This window comes from Ambystoma mexicanum, chromosome 8 (assembly GCF_040938575.1).
Source record: "Ambystoma mexicanum isolate Mex_15411 chromosome 8, UKY_AmexF1_1, whole genome shotgun sequence".
Taxonomy (NCBI): Eukaryota; Metazoa; Chordata; class Amphibia; order Caudata; family Ambystomatidae; genus Ambystoma; species Ambystoma mexicanum.
The window spans coordinates 59,911,977-59,931,684 of NC_090929.1; the positions used below are offsets into that span (position 1 = coordinate 59,911,977).

The window sequence follows — 19,708 nt, forward strand, 5'->3', positions numbered from 1 at the left end:
AGCTGTGTGGTGTGCATATAACCACAGGAGCTGGGGGGGAAGGAAGCTGTGTGGTGTGCATATAACCACCAGGGCTGTGAGAGAAGGAAGCTGTGTGATGTGCATATAACCACAGGGGCTGGGGGAGAACAAAGCTGTGTGGTGTACATATAACAACTGGGGCTGTGAGAAAAGGAAGCTGTGTGGTGTGCATATAACCACAGGGGCTGTGGGAGACGGAAGCTGTGTGGTGTGCATATAACCACAGAGGCGGGGGAGAAGGACACTGTGTGGTGTTTAGATAACCATAGGGTCTAGGGGAGAAGGCAGCTGTGTGGTGTGCACATAACCACAGGGGCTGGGGGAGAAGGAAGCTGTGTGATGTGTAAATGACCACCGGGGATGTGAGCGAAGGATGCTGTGTGGTGTGCATATAACCACCGGGGCTGTGAGAGAAGAAAGCTGTGTGGTGTGCATATAACCACAGGGGCTGTGAGAGAAAGAAGCTGTGTGGTGTGCATATAACCACCGGGGCTGTGACAGAAGGATGCTGTGTGGTGTGCATATAACCATAGGGACTGGGGGAGAAGGAAGCTGTGTGGTGTGCACATATCCACAGGGGTTAGGGGAGAAGGAAGCTGTGGGGTGTGCATATAACCATCGGGCTGAGGGAGAAGGAAGCTGTGTGGTGTGCATATAACCACCGGGAATGTGAGAGAAGGAAGCTGTGTGGTGTGCATATATCCACAGGGGCTGGGTGAGACTGAATCTGTGTGATGTGTATATAACCGAAGAGGCGGGGAGAAGGACACTGTTGGTGTGTAGATAACCATAGGGTCTAGGGGGAAGGCAGCTGTGTGGTGGGCACATAAACACAGGGGCTCGGGGAGAAGAAAGCTGTGTGGTGTGCATATAACCACCGGGGCTGTGACAGAAGGAAGCTGTGTGGTGTGCATATAACCACAGGGGCTGGGGGAGAAGGAAGCTGTGTGGTGTGCACATAACCACAGGGGCTAGGGGAGAAGGAAGCTGTGGGGTGTGCCTATAACCACAGGGACTGGGGGAGAAGGAAGCTTTGTGGTGTGCATATAACCATAGGGGCTGGGGCAGACAGAAGCTGTGTGGTGTGCATATAACCATAGGGGCTGGGGGAGAAGGAAGGTGTGTGGTGTGCATATAACCACAGGGGCTGGGGGAGACAGAAGCTGTGTGGTGTGCATGTAACCACAGAGGCGGGGGAGATGGACACTGTGTGGTGTGTATATAACCATAGGGTCTATGGAAAAAGCAGCTGTGTCGTGGGCACATAACCACAGGGGCTGGGGGAGAAGGAAGCTTTGTGGTGTGCATATAACCACAGGGGCTGGGAGAGAAGGAAGCTGTGTGGTGTGCATATAACCACAGGGGCTGGGGTAGAAGGAAGCTGTGTGGTGTGCAGATGACCACAGGCTCTAGGGGAGAAGGAAGCTGTGTGGTTTGCATATAACAACAAGGGCTGGGGGGAACTTTGCGGTGTGTAAATGACAAAAAGGGCTAGGGGGTGAGAAGCTGTGTGGTGTGCATATTACCACCGGGGCTGTGAGAGAAGGAAGCTGTGTGGTGTGCATATGACCATAGGGGATGGGGGAGAAGGAAGCTGTGTGGTGTGCATATAACCACAGGAGCTGGGGGGGAAAGAAGCTGTGTGGTGTGCATATAACTACCGGGGCTGTGAGAGAAGGAAGCTGTGTGGTGTGCATATAACCACAGGGGCTGGGGGAGACGGAAGCTATGTGGTGTGCATATAACCACAGAGGCAGGGGAGAAGGACACTGTGTGGTGTGCGCATAACCACAGGGGCTGGGGGAGAAGGAAGCAGTGTGATGTGTAGATGACCACCAGGGCTGTGAGAGAAGGAAGCTGTGTGGTGTGCAGATAACCACCGGGGCTGTAAGAGAAGGAAGCTGTGTGGTGTGCATATAACCACAGGGGCTGGGAGAGAAGGAAGCTGTGTGGTGTGCATATAACCACTGGGGCTGTGAGAGAGGGAAGCTGTGTGGTGTGCATATAACCACAGGGGCTGGGGGAGAACAAAGCTGTGTGGTGTGCATATAACCACTGGGGCTGTGAGAGAAGGAAGCTGTGTGGTGTGCATATAACCACAGGGGCTGGGGGAGACAGAAGCTGTGTGGTGTGCATATAACCACAGAGGCGGGGGAGAAGGACACTGTGTGGTGTGTAGATAACCATAGGGTCTAGGGGAGAAGGCAGCTGTGTGGTGTGCACATAACCACAGGGGCTCGGGGAGAAGGAAGCTGTGTGGTGTGCATATAACCACAGGGGCTGGGGGAGAAGGAAGCTGTGTGGTGTGCATATAACCACAGGGCCTGGGGGAGAAGGAAGCTGTGTGGTGTGCATGTAACCACAGGGACTGGGGTAGAAGGAAGCTGTGTGGTGTGCAGAACCACAGGCTCTAGGGGAGAAGGAAGCTGTGTGGTTTGCATATAACAACAAGGGCTGGGGGGAACTTTGCGGTGTGTAAACGACAAAAGGGGCTAGGGGGGGAGAATCTGTGTGGTGTGCATATTACCACCGGGGCTGTGAGAGAAGGAAGCTGTGTGGTGTGCATATGACCATAGGGGCTGGGGGAGAAGGAAGCTGTGTGGTGTGCATATAACCACAGCAGCTGGGGGGGAAGGAAGCAGTGTGGTGTGCATATAACCACCGGGGCTGTGAGAGAAGGAAGCTGTGTGATGAGCATATAACCACAGGGGCTGGGGGAGAACAAAGCTGTGTGGTGTACATATAACAACTGGGGCTGTGAGAAAAGGAAGCTGTGTGGTGTGCATATAACCACAGGGACTGGGGGAGACGGAAGCTGTGTGGTGTGCATATAACCACAGAGGCGGGGGAGAAGGACACTGTGTGGTGTTTAGATAACCATAGGGTCTAGGGGAGAAGGCAGCTGTGTGGTGTGCACATAACCACAGGGGCTGGGGGAGAAGGAAGTTGTGTGATGTGTAGATGACCACCGGGGATGTGAGCGAAGGATGCTGTGTGGTGTGCATATAACCACCGGGGCTGTGAGAGAAGGAAGCTGTGTGGTGTGCATATAACCACAGGGGCTGTGAGAGAAGGAAGCTGTGTGGTGTGCATATAACCACCGGGGCTGTGACAGAAGGAAGCTGTGTGGTGTGCATATAACCATAGGGACTGGGGGAGAAGGAAGCTGTGTGGTGTGCACATATCCACAGGGGTTAGGGGAGAAGGAAGCTGTGGGGTGTGCATATATATCCATCGGGCTGAGGGAGAAGGAAGCTGTGTGGTGTGCATATAACCACCGGGAATGTGAGAGAAGGAAGCTGTGTGGTGTGCATATATCCACAGGGGCTGGGTGAGACTGAATCTGTGTGATGTGTATATAACCGAAGAGGTGGGGAGAAGGACACTGTTGGTGTGTAGATAACCATAGGGTCTAGTGGGAAGGCAGCTGTATGGTGGGCACATAAACACAGGGGCTCGGGGAGAAGAAAGCTGTGTGGTGTGCATATAACCACAGGAGCTGGGAGAGAAGGAAGCTGTGTGGTGTGCATATAACCACAGGGGCTAGGGGAGAAGGAAGCTGTGGGATGTGCCTATAACCACAGGGACTGGGGGAGAAGGAAGCTTTGTGGTGTGCATATAACAACAGGGGCTGGGGCAGACAGAAGCTGTGTGGTGTGCATATAACCACAGAGGCGGGGACGAAGGACACTGTGTGGTGTGTAGAAAACCATAGGGTCTAGGGGAGAAGGCAGCTGTGTGGTGTGCACATAACCACAGGGGCTAAGGGAGAAGGAAGCTGTGTGGTGTGCATATAACAACAGGGGCTGGGAGAGAAGGAAGCTGTGTGGTGTGCATCTAACCATAGGGGCTGGGGGAGAAGGAAGGTGTGTGGTGTGCATATAACAACAGGGGCTGGGGGAGACAGAAGCTGTGTGGTGTGCATGTAACCACAGAGGCGGGGGAGATGGACACTGTGTGGTGTGTATATAACCATAGGGTCTATGGTAGAAGGCAGCTGTGTCGTGGGCACATAACCACAGGGGCTGGGGGAGAAGGAAGCTTTGTGGTGTGCATATATCCACAGGGGCTGGGAGAGAAGGAACCTGTGTGGTGTGCATATAACCACCGGGGCTGTGGGAGAAGGAAGCTGTGTGGTGTATATATAACCACAGGGGCTGGGGGAGACGGAAGCTGTGTGGTGTGCATATAACCACAGAGGTGGGGGAAGAAGGCACTGTGTGGTGTGTAGATAAACATAGGGTCTAGGGGAGAAGGCAGCTGTGTGGTGTGCACATAACCACATGGGCTGGGGGAGAAGGAAGCTGTGTGATGTGTAGATGACCACCGGGGCTGTGAGAGAAGGAAGCTGTGTGGTGTGCATTTAACCACCGGGGCTGTGACAGAAGGAAGCTGTGTGGTATACATATACCCATAGGGGCTGGGGGAGAAGGAAGCTGTGTGGTGGCACATACCCACAGGGGCTAGGGGAGAAGGAAGCTGTGGGGTGTGCATATAACCATCGAGCTGAGGGAGAAGGAAGCTGTGTGGTGTGCATATAACCACCGGGGATGTGAGAGAAGGAAGCTGTGTGGTGTGCATATATCCACAGGGGTTGGGGGAGACGGAAGCTGTGTGGTGTGTATATAACCGCAGAGGCGGGGGAAAAGGACACTGTGTGGTGTGTAGATAACCATAGGGTCTAGGGGAAAAGGCAGCTGTGTGGTGGGAGCATAAACACAGGGGCTCGGGGAGAAGGAAGCTGTGTGGTGTGCATATATCCACAGGGGCTGTGAGAGAAGGAAGCTGTGTGGTGTGCACATAACCACAGGGGCTAGGGGAGAAGGAAGATGTGAGGTGTGCACATAACCACAGGGACTGGGGGAGAAGGAAGCTGTGTGGTGTGCATATAACCACCGGGGCTGTGAGAGAAGGTAGCTGTATGGTGTGCATATAACGTAGGGTCTGTGAGAGAAGGAAGCTGTGTGGTGTGCATATAACCACCGGGGCTGTGAGAGAAGGTAGCTGTATGGTGTGCATATAACGTAGGGTCTGTGAGAGAAGGAAGCTGTGTGGTGTGCATATAACCACAGGGGTTGGGGGAGACGGAAGCTGTGTGGTGTGTATATAACCGCAGAGGCGGGGGAAAAGGACACTGTGTGGTGTGTAGATAACCATAGGGTCTAGGGGAGAAGGCAGCTGTGTCATGGGCACATAACCACAGGGGCTGTGAGAGAAGGAAGCTGTGTGGTGTGCAGATAACCACCGGGGCTGTGAGAGAAGGAAGCTGTGTGGTGTGCATATAACCACAGGGGCTGGGAGAGAAGGAAGCTGTGTGGTGTGCATATAACCACTGGGGCTGTGAGAGAGGGAAGCTGTGTGGTGTGCATATAACCACAGGGGCTGGGGGAGAAGGAAGCTGTGTGGTGTGCATATAACCACAGGGGCTGGGAGAGAAGGAAGCTGTGTGGTGTGCATATAACCACTGGGGCTGTGAGAGAGGGAAGCTGTGTGGTGTGCATATAACCACAGGGGCTGGGGGAGAACGAAGCTGTGTGGTGTGCATATAACCACTGGGGCTGTGAGAGAAGGAAGCTGTGTGGTGTGCATATAACCACAGGGGCTCGGGGAGACAGAAGCTGTGTGGTGTGCATATAACCACAGAGGCGGGGTAGAAGGACACTGTGTGGTGTGTAGATAACCATAGGGTCTAGGGGCGAAGGCAGCTGTGTGGTGTGCACATAACCACAGGGGCTCGGGGAGAAGGAAGCTGTGTGGTGTGCATATAACCACAGGGGCTGGGGGAGAAGGAAGCTGTGTGGTGTGCATATAACCACAGGGCCTGGGGGAGAAGGAAGCTGTGTGGTGTGCATGTAACCACAGGGACTGGGGTAGAAGGAAGCTGTGTGGTGTGCAGAACCACAGGCTCTAGGGGAGAAGGAAGCTGTGTGGTTTGCATATAACAACAAGGGCTGGGGGGAACTTTGCGGTGTGTAAATGACAAAAGGGGCTGGGGGGGGAGAAGCTGTGTGGTGTGCATATTACCACCGGGGCTGTGAGAGAAGGAAGCTGTGTGGTGTGCATATGACCATAGGGGCTGGGGGAGAAGGAAGCTGTGTGGTGTGCATATAACCACAGGAGCTGGGGGGGAAGGAAGCTGTGTGGTGTGCATATAACCACCAGGGCTGTGAGAGAAGGAAGCTGTGTGATGTGCATATAACCACAGGGGCTGGGGGAGAACAAAGCTGTGTGGTGTACATATAACAACTGGGGCTGTGAGAAAAGGAAGCTGTGTGGTGTGCATATAACCACAGGGGCTGTGGGAGACGGAAGCTGTGTGGTGTGCATATAACCACAGAGGCGGGGGAGAAGGACACTGTGTGGTGTTTAGATAACCATAGGGTCTAGGGGAGAAGGCAGCTGTGTGGTGTGCACATAACCACAGGGGCTGGGGGAGAAGGAAGCTGTGTGATGTGTAAATGACCACCGGGGATGTGAGCGAAGGATGCTGTGTGGTGTGCATATAACCACCGGGGCTGTGAGAGAAGAAAGCTGTGTGGTGTGCATATAACCACAGGGGCTGTGAGAGAAAGAAGCTGTGTGGTGTGCATATAACCACCGGGGCTGTGACAGAAGGATGCTGTGTGGTGTGCAGATGACCACAGGCTCTAGGGGAGAAGGAAACTGTGTGGTTTGCATATAACAACAAGGGCTGGGGGGAACGTTGCGGTGTGTAAATGACAAAGGGGGCTAGGGGGGAGAAGCTGTGTAGTGTGCATATTACCACCGGGGCTTTGAGAGAAGGAAGCTGTGTGGTGTGCATATAACCATAGGGGCTGGGGGAGAAGGAAGCTGTGTGGTGTGCACATAACCACAGGGGCTGGGGGAGAAGGAAGCTGTGAGGTGTGCATATAACCATCGGGGCTGAGGGAGAAGTAAGCTGTGTGGTGTGCATATAATCACAGGGACTGGGGGAGAAGGAAGCTGTGTGGTGTGCATATAACCACAGGGGCTGGGGGAGACAGAAGCTGTGTGGTGTGCATATAACCACAGAGGCGGGGGCGAAGGACACTGTGTGGTGTGTAGATAACCATAGGGTCTAGGGGAGAAGGCAGCTGTGTCGTGGGCACATAACCTCAGGGGCTGGGGGAGAAGGACGCTATGTGGTGTGTATATAACCACAGGGGCTGGGAGAGAAGGAAGCTGTGTGGTGTGCATATAACCACCGGGGCTGTGAGAGAAGGAAGCTGTGTGGTGTGCATATAACCACAGGGGCTGGGGGAGACAGAAGCTGTGTGGTGTGCATATAACCACAGAGGCGGGGGCGAAGGACACTGTGTGGTGTGTAGATAACCATACGGTCTAGGGGAGAAGGCAGCTGTGTCGTGGGCACATAACCTCAGGGGCTGGGGGAGAAGGACGCTATGTGGTGTGTATATAACCACAGGGGCTGGGAGAGAAGGAAGCTGTGTGGTGTGTAGATAACCATAGGGTCTAGGGGAGAAGGCAGCTGTGTGGTGTGCACATAAGCACAGGGGCTCGCGGAGAAGGAAGCTGTGTGGTGTGCATATAACCACAGGGGCTGGGGGAGAAGGAAGCTGTGTGGTGTGCATATAACCACAGGGGCTGGGGGAGAAGGAAGCTGTGTGGTGTACATATAACCACAGGGGCTGGGGGTGAAGGAAGCTGTGTGGTGTGCATATAACAACATGGGCTGGAGGGAGCTTTGTGGTGTGCGGATTATCACATGGACTGGGGAAGGAAGTTATGGGATGTGTAGATAATGATGGGAGTGAGGGGGGCATGAACGCTATGTGGTGTGCATATGGTCATATGAGATGGGGGACAGAGGACCTATGGGATGGGCATATGATCATAGGGAATGAGGGCAAGGAAGCTATTGGATGTGCAGATGATTAGGGGACTGGGGAGCAAGGGCATCATGGGATGGGCAGGTGATTACAAAGGCTGGAGGACATGGAAGCTATGTGGTGTGCAGATTCTCGTGGGGCGGGGAGCAAGGAAGCTATTGAATGTGCAGATGATCATGGGGCTGCAGGACACGGAAGCTATGGGGTGGGCAGCAGCTCACAGGTGCTGGGTGACAAGGAAGCTATGGGATGGGCTGTGGATCACAGGAGTGGAGGCAAGGAAGCAATGGGATGGGCTGTACATCACAGGGGTGGAGGCAAGGAAGCCATGGGATGGGCTGTGCATCACAGGGGTGGAGGTAGAGAAGCTCTGGGATGGGCTGTGCATCACAGGGTTGGAGGCAAGGAAGCTATGGAATGGGCTGCACATCACAGGGGTGGAAGTAAGGAAGCTATGGGTTGGCTGTGCACCACAGGGGTGGAGGCAAGGAAGCTAAGGGTTGTGCACCACAGGGGTGGAGGCAAGGAAGCTATGGGATGGGCTACGCATCACAGGGCTGGTAGCAAGGAAGCTATGGTATGGGCTGCGCATCACAGGGGTGGAGGCAAGGAAGCTATGGGATGGGCATTGAGCCACAGGGGTGGAGGCAAGGAAGCTATAGGATAGGCTGTGCACCACAGGGGTGGAGGCAAGGAAGCAATAGGATAGGCTGTGCATCACAGGGTTGGTGGCAAGGAAGCTATGGTATGGGCTGCGCATCACAGGGGTGGAAGCAAGGAAGCTATGGGATGGGCTGTGCATCACAGGTGTGAAAGCAAGGAAGCTATGGGATGGGCTGCACACAACAGGAGCGTAGGCAAGGAAGTAATGGGATGGGCTGAGCATCACAGGGTAGAGGCAAGGAAGCTATGGGATGGGCATTGAGCCACAGAGGTGGTGGCAAGGAAGATATGAGATGGGCTGCACACCACAGGAGTGTAGGCAAGGAAGTAATGGGATGGGCTGAGCATCACAGGCGTGAAAGCAAGGAAGCTATGGGATGGGCTGCACAACACAGGGGTAGCGGCAAGGAAGCTATGGGTTGGCTGCGCACCACAGGGGTGGAGGCAAGGAAGCTATGGGATGGGCTGCGCATCATGATGTAGAGGCAAGGAAGCTATGGGATGGGCATTGAGCCACAGAGGTGGAGGCAAGGAAGCTATAGGATGGACTTCACATCACAGGGGTGGTGGCAAGGAAGCTGTGGGATGGGCTGAGCATCACAGGGGTGGAGGCAAGGAAGCCATAGGTAGGCTGCACACTACAAGGGTGGAGGCAAGGAAGCTATGGGATGGGCTGTGCATTACAAGGGTGGGGGGACAAAGAAACTATGTGAAGTGCAGATGATCACAGGAGTGGAAGCAACGAAGCTATAGGGTGAGCTACGGATCACAAGATTGGGGCAACAAGGAAGCTAAGTGAAATGCAGGTGATCACAGGGGTGGAAGCACGGAAACTATGGGATGGGCTACACATCACTGGGGTGGAGGCAAAGAAGCTATGGTGTGGGCTGCACATCACAGGGGTGGAGGCAAGGAAGCTAATGGATGGGCTGTACATCACAGGGCTGCAGGCAAGAAAGCTACAGGATGGGCAGTGGCTCACAGGTTCTGGGTGACAAGGAAGGTATGGAATGCACTGCAGAATACATGGATGGAGGAAAGGAAGTTATAGGATGGGCTGCGCACCCCATGAGTGGAGGCAAGGAAGTTATGGGATGGGCTGCGCATCACAAGGGTGGTGGCAAGGAAGCTATGGTATGGGCTGCGCACCACAGGAATGTAGGCAAGGAAGCTATGGTATGGGCTGAGCATTGCAGGGGTAGAGGCAAGGAAGCTAAGGGATGGGCTGTGCACCACAGGAGGGTAGGCAAGGAAGCTACGGGATGAGCTGCACACCACAGGGGTGTAGGCAAGGAAGTTATGGGATGGGCTGAGCTTCACGGGCATGGAAGCAAGGAAGCTATGGGATGTGCTGCCCATCACAGAGCTAGCAGCAAGGAAGCTATAGGATGAGCTGCGCTTCACAGGGGTGGAGGCAAGGAAGCTATAGGATGGGGTGCGCATCACAGGGCTGGAGGCAAGGGAGCTATGTGATGGGCTGCACATCACAGGGGTGGGGACAAGGAAGCTATGGGATGGGCTGAGCAACAAAGGAGTGGAGGCAAGGAAGCTATGGGTTGGGCTGTGCACCTCAGGGGTGTAGGCAAGTAAGCTATGGAATGGGCTGTGCTCCCCAGGGGTGGAGGCAAGAAAGCTATGGTATGGGCTGTGCACCACCGGAGTGTAGGCAAGGAAGCTATGGGATGGGCTGTGCACCACAGGAGGGAAGGCAAGGAAGCTTTGGGGTGGGCTGCGCATCACAGAGGTGGAGTCAAGGAAGCTATGGGATGGGCTGTGCACCACAGGAGTAGAGGCAAGGAAGCTATGGGATGTGCTGTGCATCACAGGGGTGGCAGCAAGGAAGCTATGGGATGGGCTGTGCATCATAGAGGTCTGTCAAGGAAGCTAAGGGATGAGCTGTGCACCACAGGAGGGTAGGCAAGGAAGCTACGGGATGAGCTGCACACCACAGGAGTGTAGGCAAGGAAGTTATGGGATGGACTGAGCTTCACGGGCATGGAAGCAAGGAAGCTATGGGATGTGCTGCCCATCACAGGGCTAGCAGCAAGGAAGCTATGGGATGAGCTGCGCATCACAGGGCTGGAGGCAAGGAAGCTATGTGATGGGCTGCACATCACAGGGGTGGGGACAAGGAAGCTATGGGATGGGCTGAGCAACAAAGGAGTGGAGGCAAGGAAGCTATGGGATGGGCTGTGCACCTCAGGGGTGGAGGCAAGGAAGCTATGGAATGGGCTGTGCACCCCAGGGGTGGAGGCAAGGAAGCTATGGTATGGGCTGTGCACCACCAGAGTGTAGGCAAGGAAGCTATGGGATGGGCTGTGCACCACAGGAGGGGAGGCAAGAAAGCTTTGGGGTGGGCTGCGCATCACAGAGGTGGAGGCAAGGAAGCTATGGGATGGGCTGTGCACCACAGGAGTAGAGGCAAGGAAGCTATGGGATGGGCTGTGCATCACAGGGGTGGCGGCAAGGAAGCTATGGTATGGGCTGTGCATCACAGAGGTGTGGCAAGGAAGCTATGGGATGGGCTGTGCACCACAGGAGTGGAGGCAAGGAAGCTATGGGATGGGCTGCACATCACAGGGGTGGTGGCAAGGAAGCTATGGGATGGGCTGTGCACCACAGGAGTGGAGGCAAGGTAGCTATGGGATGGGCTGTGCATCACAGGGGGGAGGCAAGGAAGCTATGGGATGGGCTGCACATCACAGGGGGAGGCAAGGAAGCTACAGGATGGGCTGCACATCACGGGGGTGGTGGCAAGGAAGCTATGGGATGGACTGTGCACCATAGGAGTGGAGGCAAGGAAGCTATGGGGTGGGCTGAGCATCAAGGGCGTGCAAGCAAGGAAACTATGGGGTGGGCTGAGCATCACGGGCATGCAAGCAAGGAAGCTATGGGGTGGGCTGCACATCACAGGGGTGGTGGCAAAGAAGCTATGGGATGCGCTGTGCACCAGAGGGGTGGAGGCAAGGAAGCTATGGGGTGGGCTGCACATCACAGGGGTGGTGGCAAGGAAGCTATGGGAGGGGCTGTGCACCACAGGGGTGGAGGCAAGGAAGCTATGGGGTGGGCTGCACATCACAGGGGTGGGGGACAAGGAAGCTATGTGATGGGCTGCATATCACAGGGGTGGAGGCAAGGAAGCTATGTGATGGGCTGCATATCACAGGGGTGGAGGCAAGGCAGCTATGGAATGGGCTGTGCAGCACAGGGGTGGAGGCAAGGATGCTATGGGATGGGCTGTGCAGCACAGGGGTGGAGGCAAGGATGCTATGGGATGGGCTGTGCAGCACAGGGGTGGAGGCAAGGAAGCTATGGGATGGGCTGTGCAGCACAGGGGTGGAGGCAAGGATGCTATGGGATGGGCTGTGCAGCACAGGGGTGGAGGCAAGGAAGCTATGGGGTGGGATGCACATCACAGGGGTGGTGGCAAGGAAGCTATGGGATGGGCTGTGCAGCACAGGGGTGGTGGCAAGGAAGCTATGGGGTGGGCTGTGCAGCACAGGGGGAAGCAAGGAAGCTATGGGATGGGCTGTGCACCACAGGGGTGGAGGCAAGGAAGCTATGGGGTGGGCTGCACATCACAGGGGTGGTGGCAAGGAAGCTATGGGATGGGCTGTGCAGCACAGGGGTGGAGGCAAGGAAGCTATGGGGTGGGCTGCACATCACAGGGGTGGTGGCAAGGAAGCTATGGGATGGGCTGTGCAGCACAGGGGTGGTGGCAAGGATGCTATGGGATGGGCTGTGCAGCACAGGGGTGGAGGCAAGGAAGCTATGGTGTGGGATGCACATCACAGGGGTTTGGACAAGGAAGATGTGGGATGGGCTGCATATCACAGGAGTGGAGGCAAGGAAGCTATGGAATGGGCTTTGCACCACAGGGGGGAAGCAAGGAAGCTATAGGATGGGCAGCGCATCACAGGGGTGGAGGCAAGGAAGCAAACAGGTGGGAGTTGCTAGGTCTGGAAAAGACCCGGGGCTAAGCTGATATTGGAACTGTTGGGACTGGGGGCTAGCTAGCCTTTTGGCTGTAGCTCCTGAGATTCTATCCGGGGCTACAACCAAAAGATCAGGGGCTATGGCCCCCTTAGTCCCCCCCTAGCAACGCCCCTGGTGGACGCGAGCGAGCTATGGGATGAACTGCACACCACAGGGGTTGAGGCAAGGAAGCTATGGGATGAACAGCACACCACAGGGGTTGAGGCAAGGAAGCTATGGGATGAACTGCACACCACAGGGGTTGAGGCAAGGAAGCTATGGGATGAACAGCACACCACAGGGGTTGAGGCAAGGAAGCTATGGGATGAACTGCACAGCACAGGGGTTGAGGCAAGGAAGCTGTAGGATGGGCTGCGCATCACCACAGGGGTGGAGGTAAGGAAGCTATGGGGTGGCCAGCACATCACAGGAGTGGAGGCAAGGAAGAAAACGGGTGGGCTGCACACCACAGGGGTGGAGGCAAGGAAGCTATGGGATGGGCTGAGCGTCACAGGGGTGAGGGGACAAGGAAGCTATGGGGTGGGCTGTACACCACAGTGGTGGGGGGACAAGGAAGCTAAGTGAAGTGCAGTTGATCATAAAGAATGCATCCTTCCTGTTGCATCTGACAGAGGGGTAAAGTGTTTTCTTTTCTTCTCCATTACACAGAGATAAGTCTCTGAAAGAGGAAGTGTGTGTCTCGACTCTCCACTAACAGTCTCTCCTCTCCGGACTGTCACAGCTTCTGGACCAGAGGGCCACGAATCTGAGCACTGACCTGGCGGAAGCAGAGCAGGAGTTGGCATCCTGGGACCAGAACCTCCAGGAGATGGCGCTATTCCAAGGGGAAGCGCAGCAGCAGCTGGAGAAGGCGCGGCAGTTTGAGCAGGTAAAGCTGCGAGACTCGGCTCTATCTCGCAGGCACAGTTCCATCAATTCTATTTTGAATGCTGTAGAGCGCCCTCGCAGGCAAGTGGTCGCACCAGAGCCTCTCAGAGCAGGGCAGAAAATGGCTTCTGAACCCCACCCCAGTCTCTCACAGTTCCACCCTCCACCCAATCCCAATTCTATCAAATGTGACTAGGTCAAATGTTTTAGGTCAAATAGACCCAACCCCTATTTCCACATCACCACTGTGCCGCTCTTCCTCGTCACAGTCCTTGTTAATAGTGTGCGTGTCCTACATCAGAAACAGTACCCTTTGCCTCTTGAATAAGCTGCTCCTTGAAGAGGTGATGGATACAATTCCAGTCCACACCTTCCTTCCAACCTGTCTTGTCCTGTCTCCACTGTTGCTGGCACCTGAATGTGCAGTCAACCTCCTAGGGGTCTATCTATCTATCTATCTATCTATCTATCTATCTATCTATCTATCTATCTATCTATCTTTCTTTTGGCATGTAGATTGCGCCAATGGCCAGAGGTCATCTAAGAACAGAGTTATGAACCACTAGTGCCTTTCCATGTATGCCGGTTCTTTGGACCAGCGTTGGCCTTCCAGGGCACTTGCCGTGTCCCGTCATTGGGGAGCGGAGGCATGTTGCTGTGTAAGGGCACCGCTGTCACTTGATAAAAGCCACTTCTCCTACGTCAGAAGTTAAAGGATAACCCAACCCGAGGATGGAGGCCAGGGCAACCTGGACACCAGCACGGGCGACTGTTCCTTCTCCTCTAAGAGATGTCTGTGCGGCTCAAGCAGTGGCATATGGGGTAAGGGGTTTTGTTGGGGTGCGGGGCGGCTTCCCCGCCAGTGGCTCTTTTCAGAATCAATGAAGGTGCTGGACAGTAAGGTGTCCCCCTGGCAGGATTATGAGGGTGCTGAGCAGGAGCACGGTGTTCCTGCTCAGCACCCTCATTGTCCTGGTAACCAGGGCCTACTGCTGCGTCACTCTAGAGATAAATAACCCTCTCCACGGGGAACCACTAGACGCTGCAGACCTTGTAAGCACTCCTTACCACTTTCTTTCTTGGAGCAGAGCATTTAACGTGTGAGTGATATACAAGTTGTGGTCCATTAATGAGACCATTGTTTTGGGCAAGTCGTTGTTAATGTTTCTGTGTTAAGAACTGCAAAGGGACATTTCTGTTTTAAAAGCCCACGCAAAGCACCAGCTAGCTGCCTAAAATCTGTGCCCTCCTCCGGGACAATTAAACATATCACACAAAATCGTTTCAAGCTATTTGCATTTATTTTAGGTAGAATGTGACATTTGCCTCACATTGTATATGAAGCAGGCCTTTGTCAAATATTGAAACACAAACAGGTAACCTTTTCACACGTAATATTTTTTTATGAGTCTTGAAGTCTTAAAAGTAAATTTTCAAAATCCACAGGCCATTTTTTTCCTTCTACAGAATTGCATTCTGGTATTTGTAGTCTTTCATTCAAAGTGGGAGGAAGGGGATAAAGCCACAATTGAAAACCTTTTGCCCAGCATATTTCTATACAGATTTATATAGTTGTGTGATTACTTTACTATGGTTTGTGTACTTTTCAAGTTATATTTATAAAATAGAGTATTGATGAAAGCGGGTGAGAGGAGAAAGGACGAAGGGGCAAGTGAGTATTGACTATTTGCCAAGGATGTGGCAAGAGAGTTTTAAAACCTGCAGACTGGAGGGGCTATTTTTGCTGTTCCTGGCCGTGTGTTGATTTTCAGGCCACAAGTCAAGGATTCTTGTGGGTGGATAGTGTACGTCCCCTTTTTTCAGGAGGGGGCACAACCCCTGTTGGGTGTTTTTGATGCCAGCATTAAAAAAAGGTGTACTTGCTCAAGTGTTTAGCTACTAGGATTTCACCCCAGGTTGTCATGTTTCCAATGCAGACGCTTACCCACAAGAACACATAAAAGTGCCATTAAAGCACACGTCTCCTGTTTGGATTTTGTTTTCCTTGGAATATTTCAGTATGAATTATTGGGTTTAAAAGGTGGGCACCTTTTATACTGCACCAGCATAGTTATTGAACATTCTCCTCTCTCAGATCATTTTTCCTGCTTGATGAATGTTTTTGAAAGGCAAATGCGTGTTTGTCTTGTGCACTTTCTAAAAGGAAAGAGCAATTGAACTCAGTTGCATATGTCACATTGAGATATGTTCACTCACTGTGCATATATGCATAGCTGGCAGCTTTGGATTTTTGCCACGGGGTAGAGATTCCCACACTGAGTGACTTTATTCAGCAGTACCCATCCCCAGTCGAAACAACACATTTAACAGTACATTTGGCTGCAGGAACAGGAAAGAAAATGTGATTTACAGGAAGGTCTAATAATATCTCAGCAACAGTCACCTAACCTGCTGAGTTGTCTTTTCAGCATTCTGCTATAGGATCCCCTGCTACGCCCGCACCGGCAAAGCAGATATGGCCTGCCCATCCTCTCCAATCAAATGTCAGGTGGTCCATTAGCCGGCTCCCGTCCCATTTTGAAGTGAGCAACATTTACGATTTTTTTTGCTAACACGTCACTATGCCTGAACCCAATAGGAGAGGAGACAGAAACCCTTCTACAACAGTCATTTAGATGAGTGTGGCAAGGAGAATGGGTGTAACCACGCCCTCTGCCCCCATTTACGTAGCACCTATGCATATATCATGGAGCTCCCCACACCCCCAATTTCTATCTAGGACTTGAGCCCTATTCATTTGGTTAACATTTGAAGACCTGATAAAGTGCCTCAAGACCTCCCAGCTAAATAGGCCATACCGCACTATTTTAAAAGCAAGTATGATTTGTGTTATTACTTGGCTAGAGTGGCATTTGGTGTCAGCCAGTATAGCCCTTTCTTACTGTGGCATGCCATTTTTCTGGGCACTCTGTCCGGGACAGCACTGTTGCCAGGTGCTCCTTCTTGGCCTGGATGCCTGTAGAACAGTGGTCTGGAGCAGGACACGGGCAGCAGTGTGGCCATACGCTTCTGCCACACCTCCAGGCCACTGACTGCACTGCAGTCCCAATAAGGGGCAGAGCCAGATGCAGAGCAGGAGCACACACCTCGATGCCCCACTCCAGGCCTCTGACTGCACTGCAGTCCCAATAAGGGGCAGAGCCATATGCAGAGCAGGAACACAGAGCTCCATGCCCCACTCCAGGCCACTGACTGCACTGCAGGGCCAATAAAGGGCAGATGCAGAGCAGAAGCACACACCTTGATGCCCCACTCCAGACCTCTGACTGCACTGCAGTCCCAATAAGGGGCAGAGCCATATGCAGAGCAGGAGCGCACAGCTCCATGTCCCACTCCAGGCCACTGACTGCACTGCAGGCCCAATAAGGGGCAGAGCCAGATGCAGAGCAGGAGCACGCAGCTCCATGCCCCACTCCTGGCCGCTGACTGCACTGCCGGCCCAATAAGGGGCAGATCCAGATGCAGAGCAGGAGCACGCAGCTCCATGTCCCACTCCAGGCCGCTGACTGCATTGCAGGGCCCATAAAGGGCAGAGCCAGATGCAGCGCAGGAGCACACACCTCCATGCCCCACTCCAGGCCACTGACTGCACTGCAGTCCCAATGAGGAGCAGAGACAGATGCAGAGAAGGAGCACACACCGCCATGCCCCACTCCAGGCCACTGACTGCACTGCAGTCCCAATAAGGTGCAGAGCCAGATGCAGAGCAGGAGCACACACCTACATGCCCCACTCCAGGCCGCTGACTGCACTGCAGTCCCAATAAGCGGCAGAGCCAGATGTAGAGCAGGAGCACGCAGCTCCATTCCCCACTCCAGGCCGCTGACTGAACTGCAGGCCCAATAAGGGGCAGAGCCAGATGCAGAGCAGGAGCACACAACTCGATGCCCCACTCCAGACTGCTGACTGCGCTGCAGTCCAAAAGAGGGGCAGAGCCAGAAGCAGAGCAGGAGCACACAGCTCCATGTCTCACTCCAGGCCGCTCACTGCACTACCGGCCCAATAAGGGGCAGAGCTAGATGCAGAGCAGGAGCACACACCTCCATGTCCCACTCCAGGCTGCTGACTGCACCACAGGCCCAATGAGGGGCAGAGCCAGATGCAGAGCAGGAGCACACACCTCCATGTCCCACTCCAGGCCGCTCACTGCACTGCCGGCCCAATAAGGGGCAGAGCCAGATGCAGAGCAGGAGCACACACCTCCATACCCCACTCCAGGCTGCTAACCGCACTGCAGGCGCAATAAGAGGCAGAGCCAAATGCTGGGCAGGAGCACACACTACCATGCCCCACTCCAGGCCGCTGACTGCACTACAGGCCCAATAAGGGGCAGAGCCAGATGCAGAGCAGGAGCACGCAGCTCCATGCCCCACTCCAGGCCACTGACTGCACTGCAGGCCCAATGAGGGGCAGAGCCAGATGCAGAGCAGGAGCACACACCTCCATGCCCCACTACAGGCCACTGACTGCACTGCAGGCCCAATGAGGGGCAGAGCCAGATGCAGAGCAGGAGCACACACCTCCATGCCCACCTACAGGCCACTGACTGCACTGCAGGCCCAATGAGGGGCAGAGCCAGATGCAGAGCAGGAGCACGCACCTCCATGCCCAACTCCAGGCCGCTGACTGCACTGCAGGCCCAATAAGGGGCAGAGCCAGATGCAGAGCAGGAGCACGCAGCTCCATGTCCCACTCCAGGCCGCTAACTGCACTGCAGGCCCAATAAGGGGCAGAGCCAGATGCAGAGCAGGAGCACACACCTCCATGCCCCACTCCAGGCCGCTGACTGCACTGCAGGCCCAATGAGGGGCAGAGCCAGATGCAGAGCAGGAGCACACACCTCCATGCACCACTATATGCCACTGACTGCACTGCAGGCCCAATGAGGGGCAGAGCCAGATGCAGAGCAGGAGCATGCAAGTCCATGCCTCACTCCAGGCCGCTGACTGCACTGCAGGCCCAATGAGGGGCAGAGCCAGATGCAGAGCAGGAGCATGCACCTCCATGCCCCACTCCAGGCCGCTAACTGCACTGCAGGCCCAATAAGGAGCAGAGCCAGATGCAGAGCAGGAGCACACACCTCCATGTCCCACTCCAGGCCGCTGTCTGCACTGCAGGTCCAATGAGTGGCAGAGCCAGATGCAGAGCAGGAGCACACAGCTCCATGCCCCACTCCAGGCCACTGACTGCACTGCAGGCCAAATAAGGGGCAGAGCCAGATGCAGGGCAGGAGCACACACCTCCATGTCCCACTCTTGTACAAATGTTGCAGGGAGAGGGTACAAAATCAAGTCATTATGTGGGGGGCAAGAATGATTTTGTGTCAATTTAGCATTAATCTTCCATGGTACATTTGAGGGGGAAAGTAGTAGGACTTTTTTCATGGCTCGCCCCCCACTCTTGCAATGCTGGATACTCCCCAGGCTCAGGGGCAGCGTGTAGTCCTTCCTTAGTGTCCAGAGCTAGGAGTGTTGACTCCTCCCAGTAGTGGGGAACAGAGGAAACGTGTCAAGAGCAACTGAAAAATGTACAAGGTTCCCTAAGGGCAGGGACAGTGTCAGGGCATTTCAACCTTTTCAAATGAAAGGGGCATCAAGCCTCAGGGGGGCCCCCAGGAACTGCTCCCATGTTGCCAAGCAGCATTCTTATAATACAGCAAAAGATGACTTCATTTGCTGGAGACCTTCAAGTTGTCACGTGCGCTTTGAGTGTTTGCTTTACAAGCTTCATTTGCGGGATCCCTTTAGGTCGTCACTTGGAAGTGGCAACCTAAAAGACTCCAACAAATGAAGCTTTTAATGCGAGCGCTGTAAAGCACATATTTAAAACTAAGAAATACACCTGTTTGTTAATATCCGCTGATTATCACTAGTGTCATGAACCGTCGGACACGCCCCTTTTGGACCTCCTGGTCCTTGACACATCGGGGCTTACACTCTGCTGTACTACCAACATGGCCATTAAACACAGAACGCTGCCTACCAGCTTTCACGTCTGATTTAGCACGTTCTATAAAGAAGCCACGCCCCTGCAGCCCCGTGCGTCTCAACGCTACTGATTGCTGTGGCTAGACGTGTGCTCGGTAGTTTGCCTTCGTTGAACTCTGTTGTTTCCTGGTTCCCGGGCCCCCCGCTTCCTCCTACTATCCTCCTTCCTCCTTATCCTGTCTTGTTTCCCGGACTCCGTGTACCCGCCTCCGAGTACACCTCCTTCGAATCCTGGACTTCCTGGAGTTTCCTATTGATCCTGGACGTGGAAGCTGAACGAACGCTGGAAGCCGAAGACGGCCA

The 19,708-nt window shown here is 54.3% G+C and overlaps 1 protein-coding gene across 1 annotated transcript in view; it reads left to right on the forward strand.

Annotated features, from left to right (window-relative positions):
- The window catches only part of LAMC3 (laminin subunit gamma 3), a 1,037,231-nt gene that overhangs the window by 881,859 nt on the left and 135,664 nt on the right, over window positions 1-19,708 (forward strand). The window contains exon 23 of the mRNA XM_069609277.1: window positions 13,252-13,398. Within this exon, the coding sequence (XP_069465378.1) occupies window positions 13,252-13,398 (147 nt within the window). The remainder of the gene's footprint in view (window positions 1-13,251; window positions 13,399-19,708) is intronic.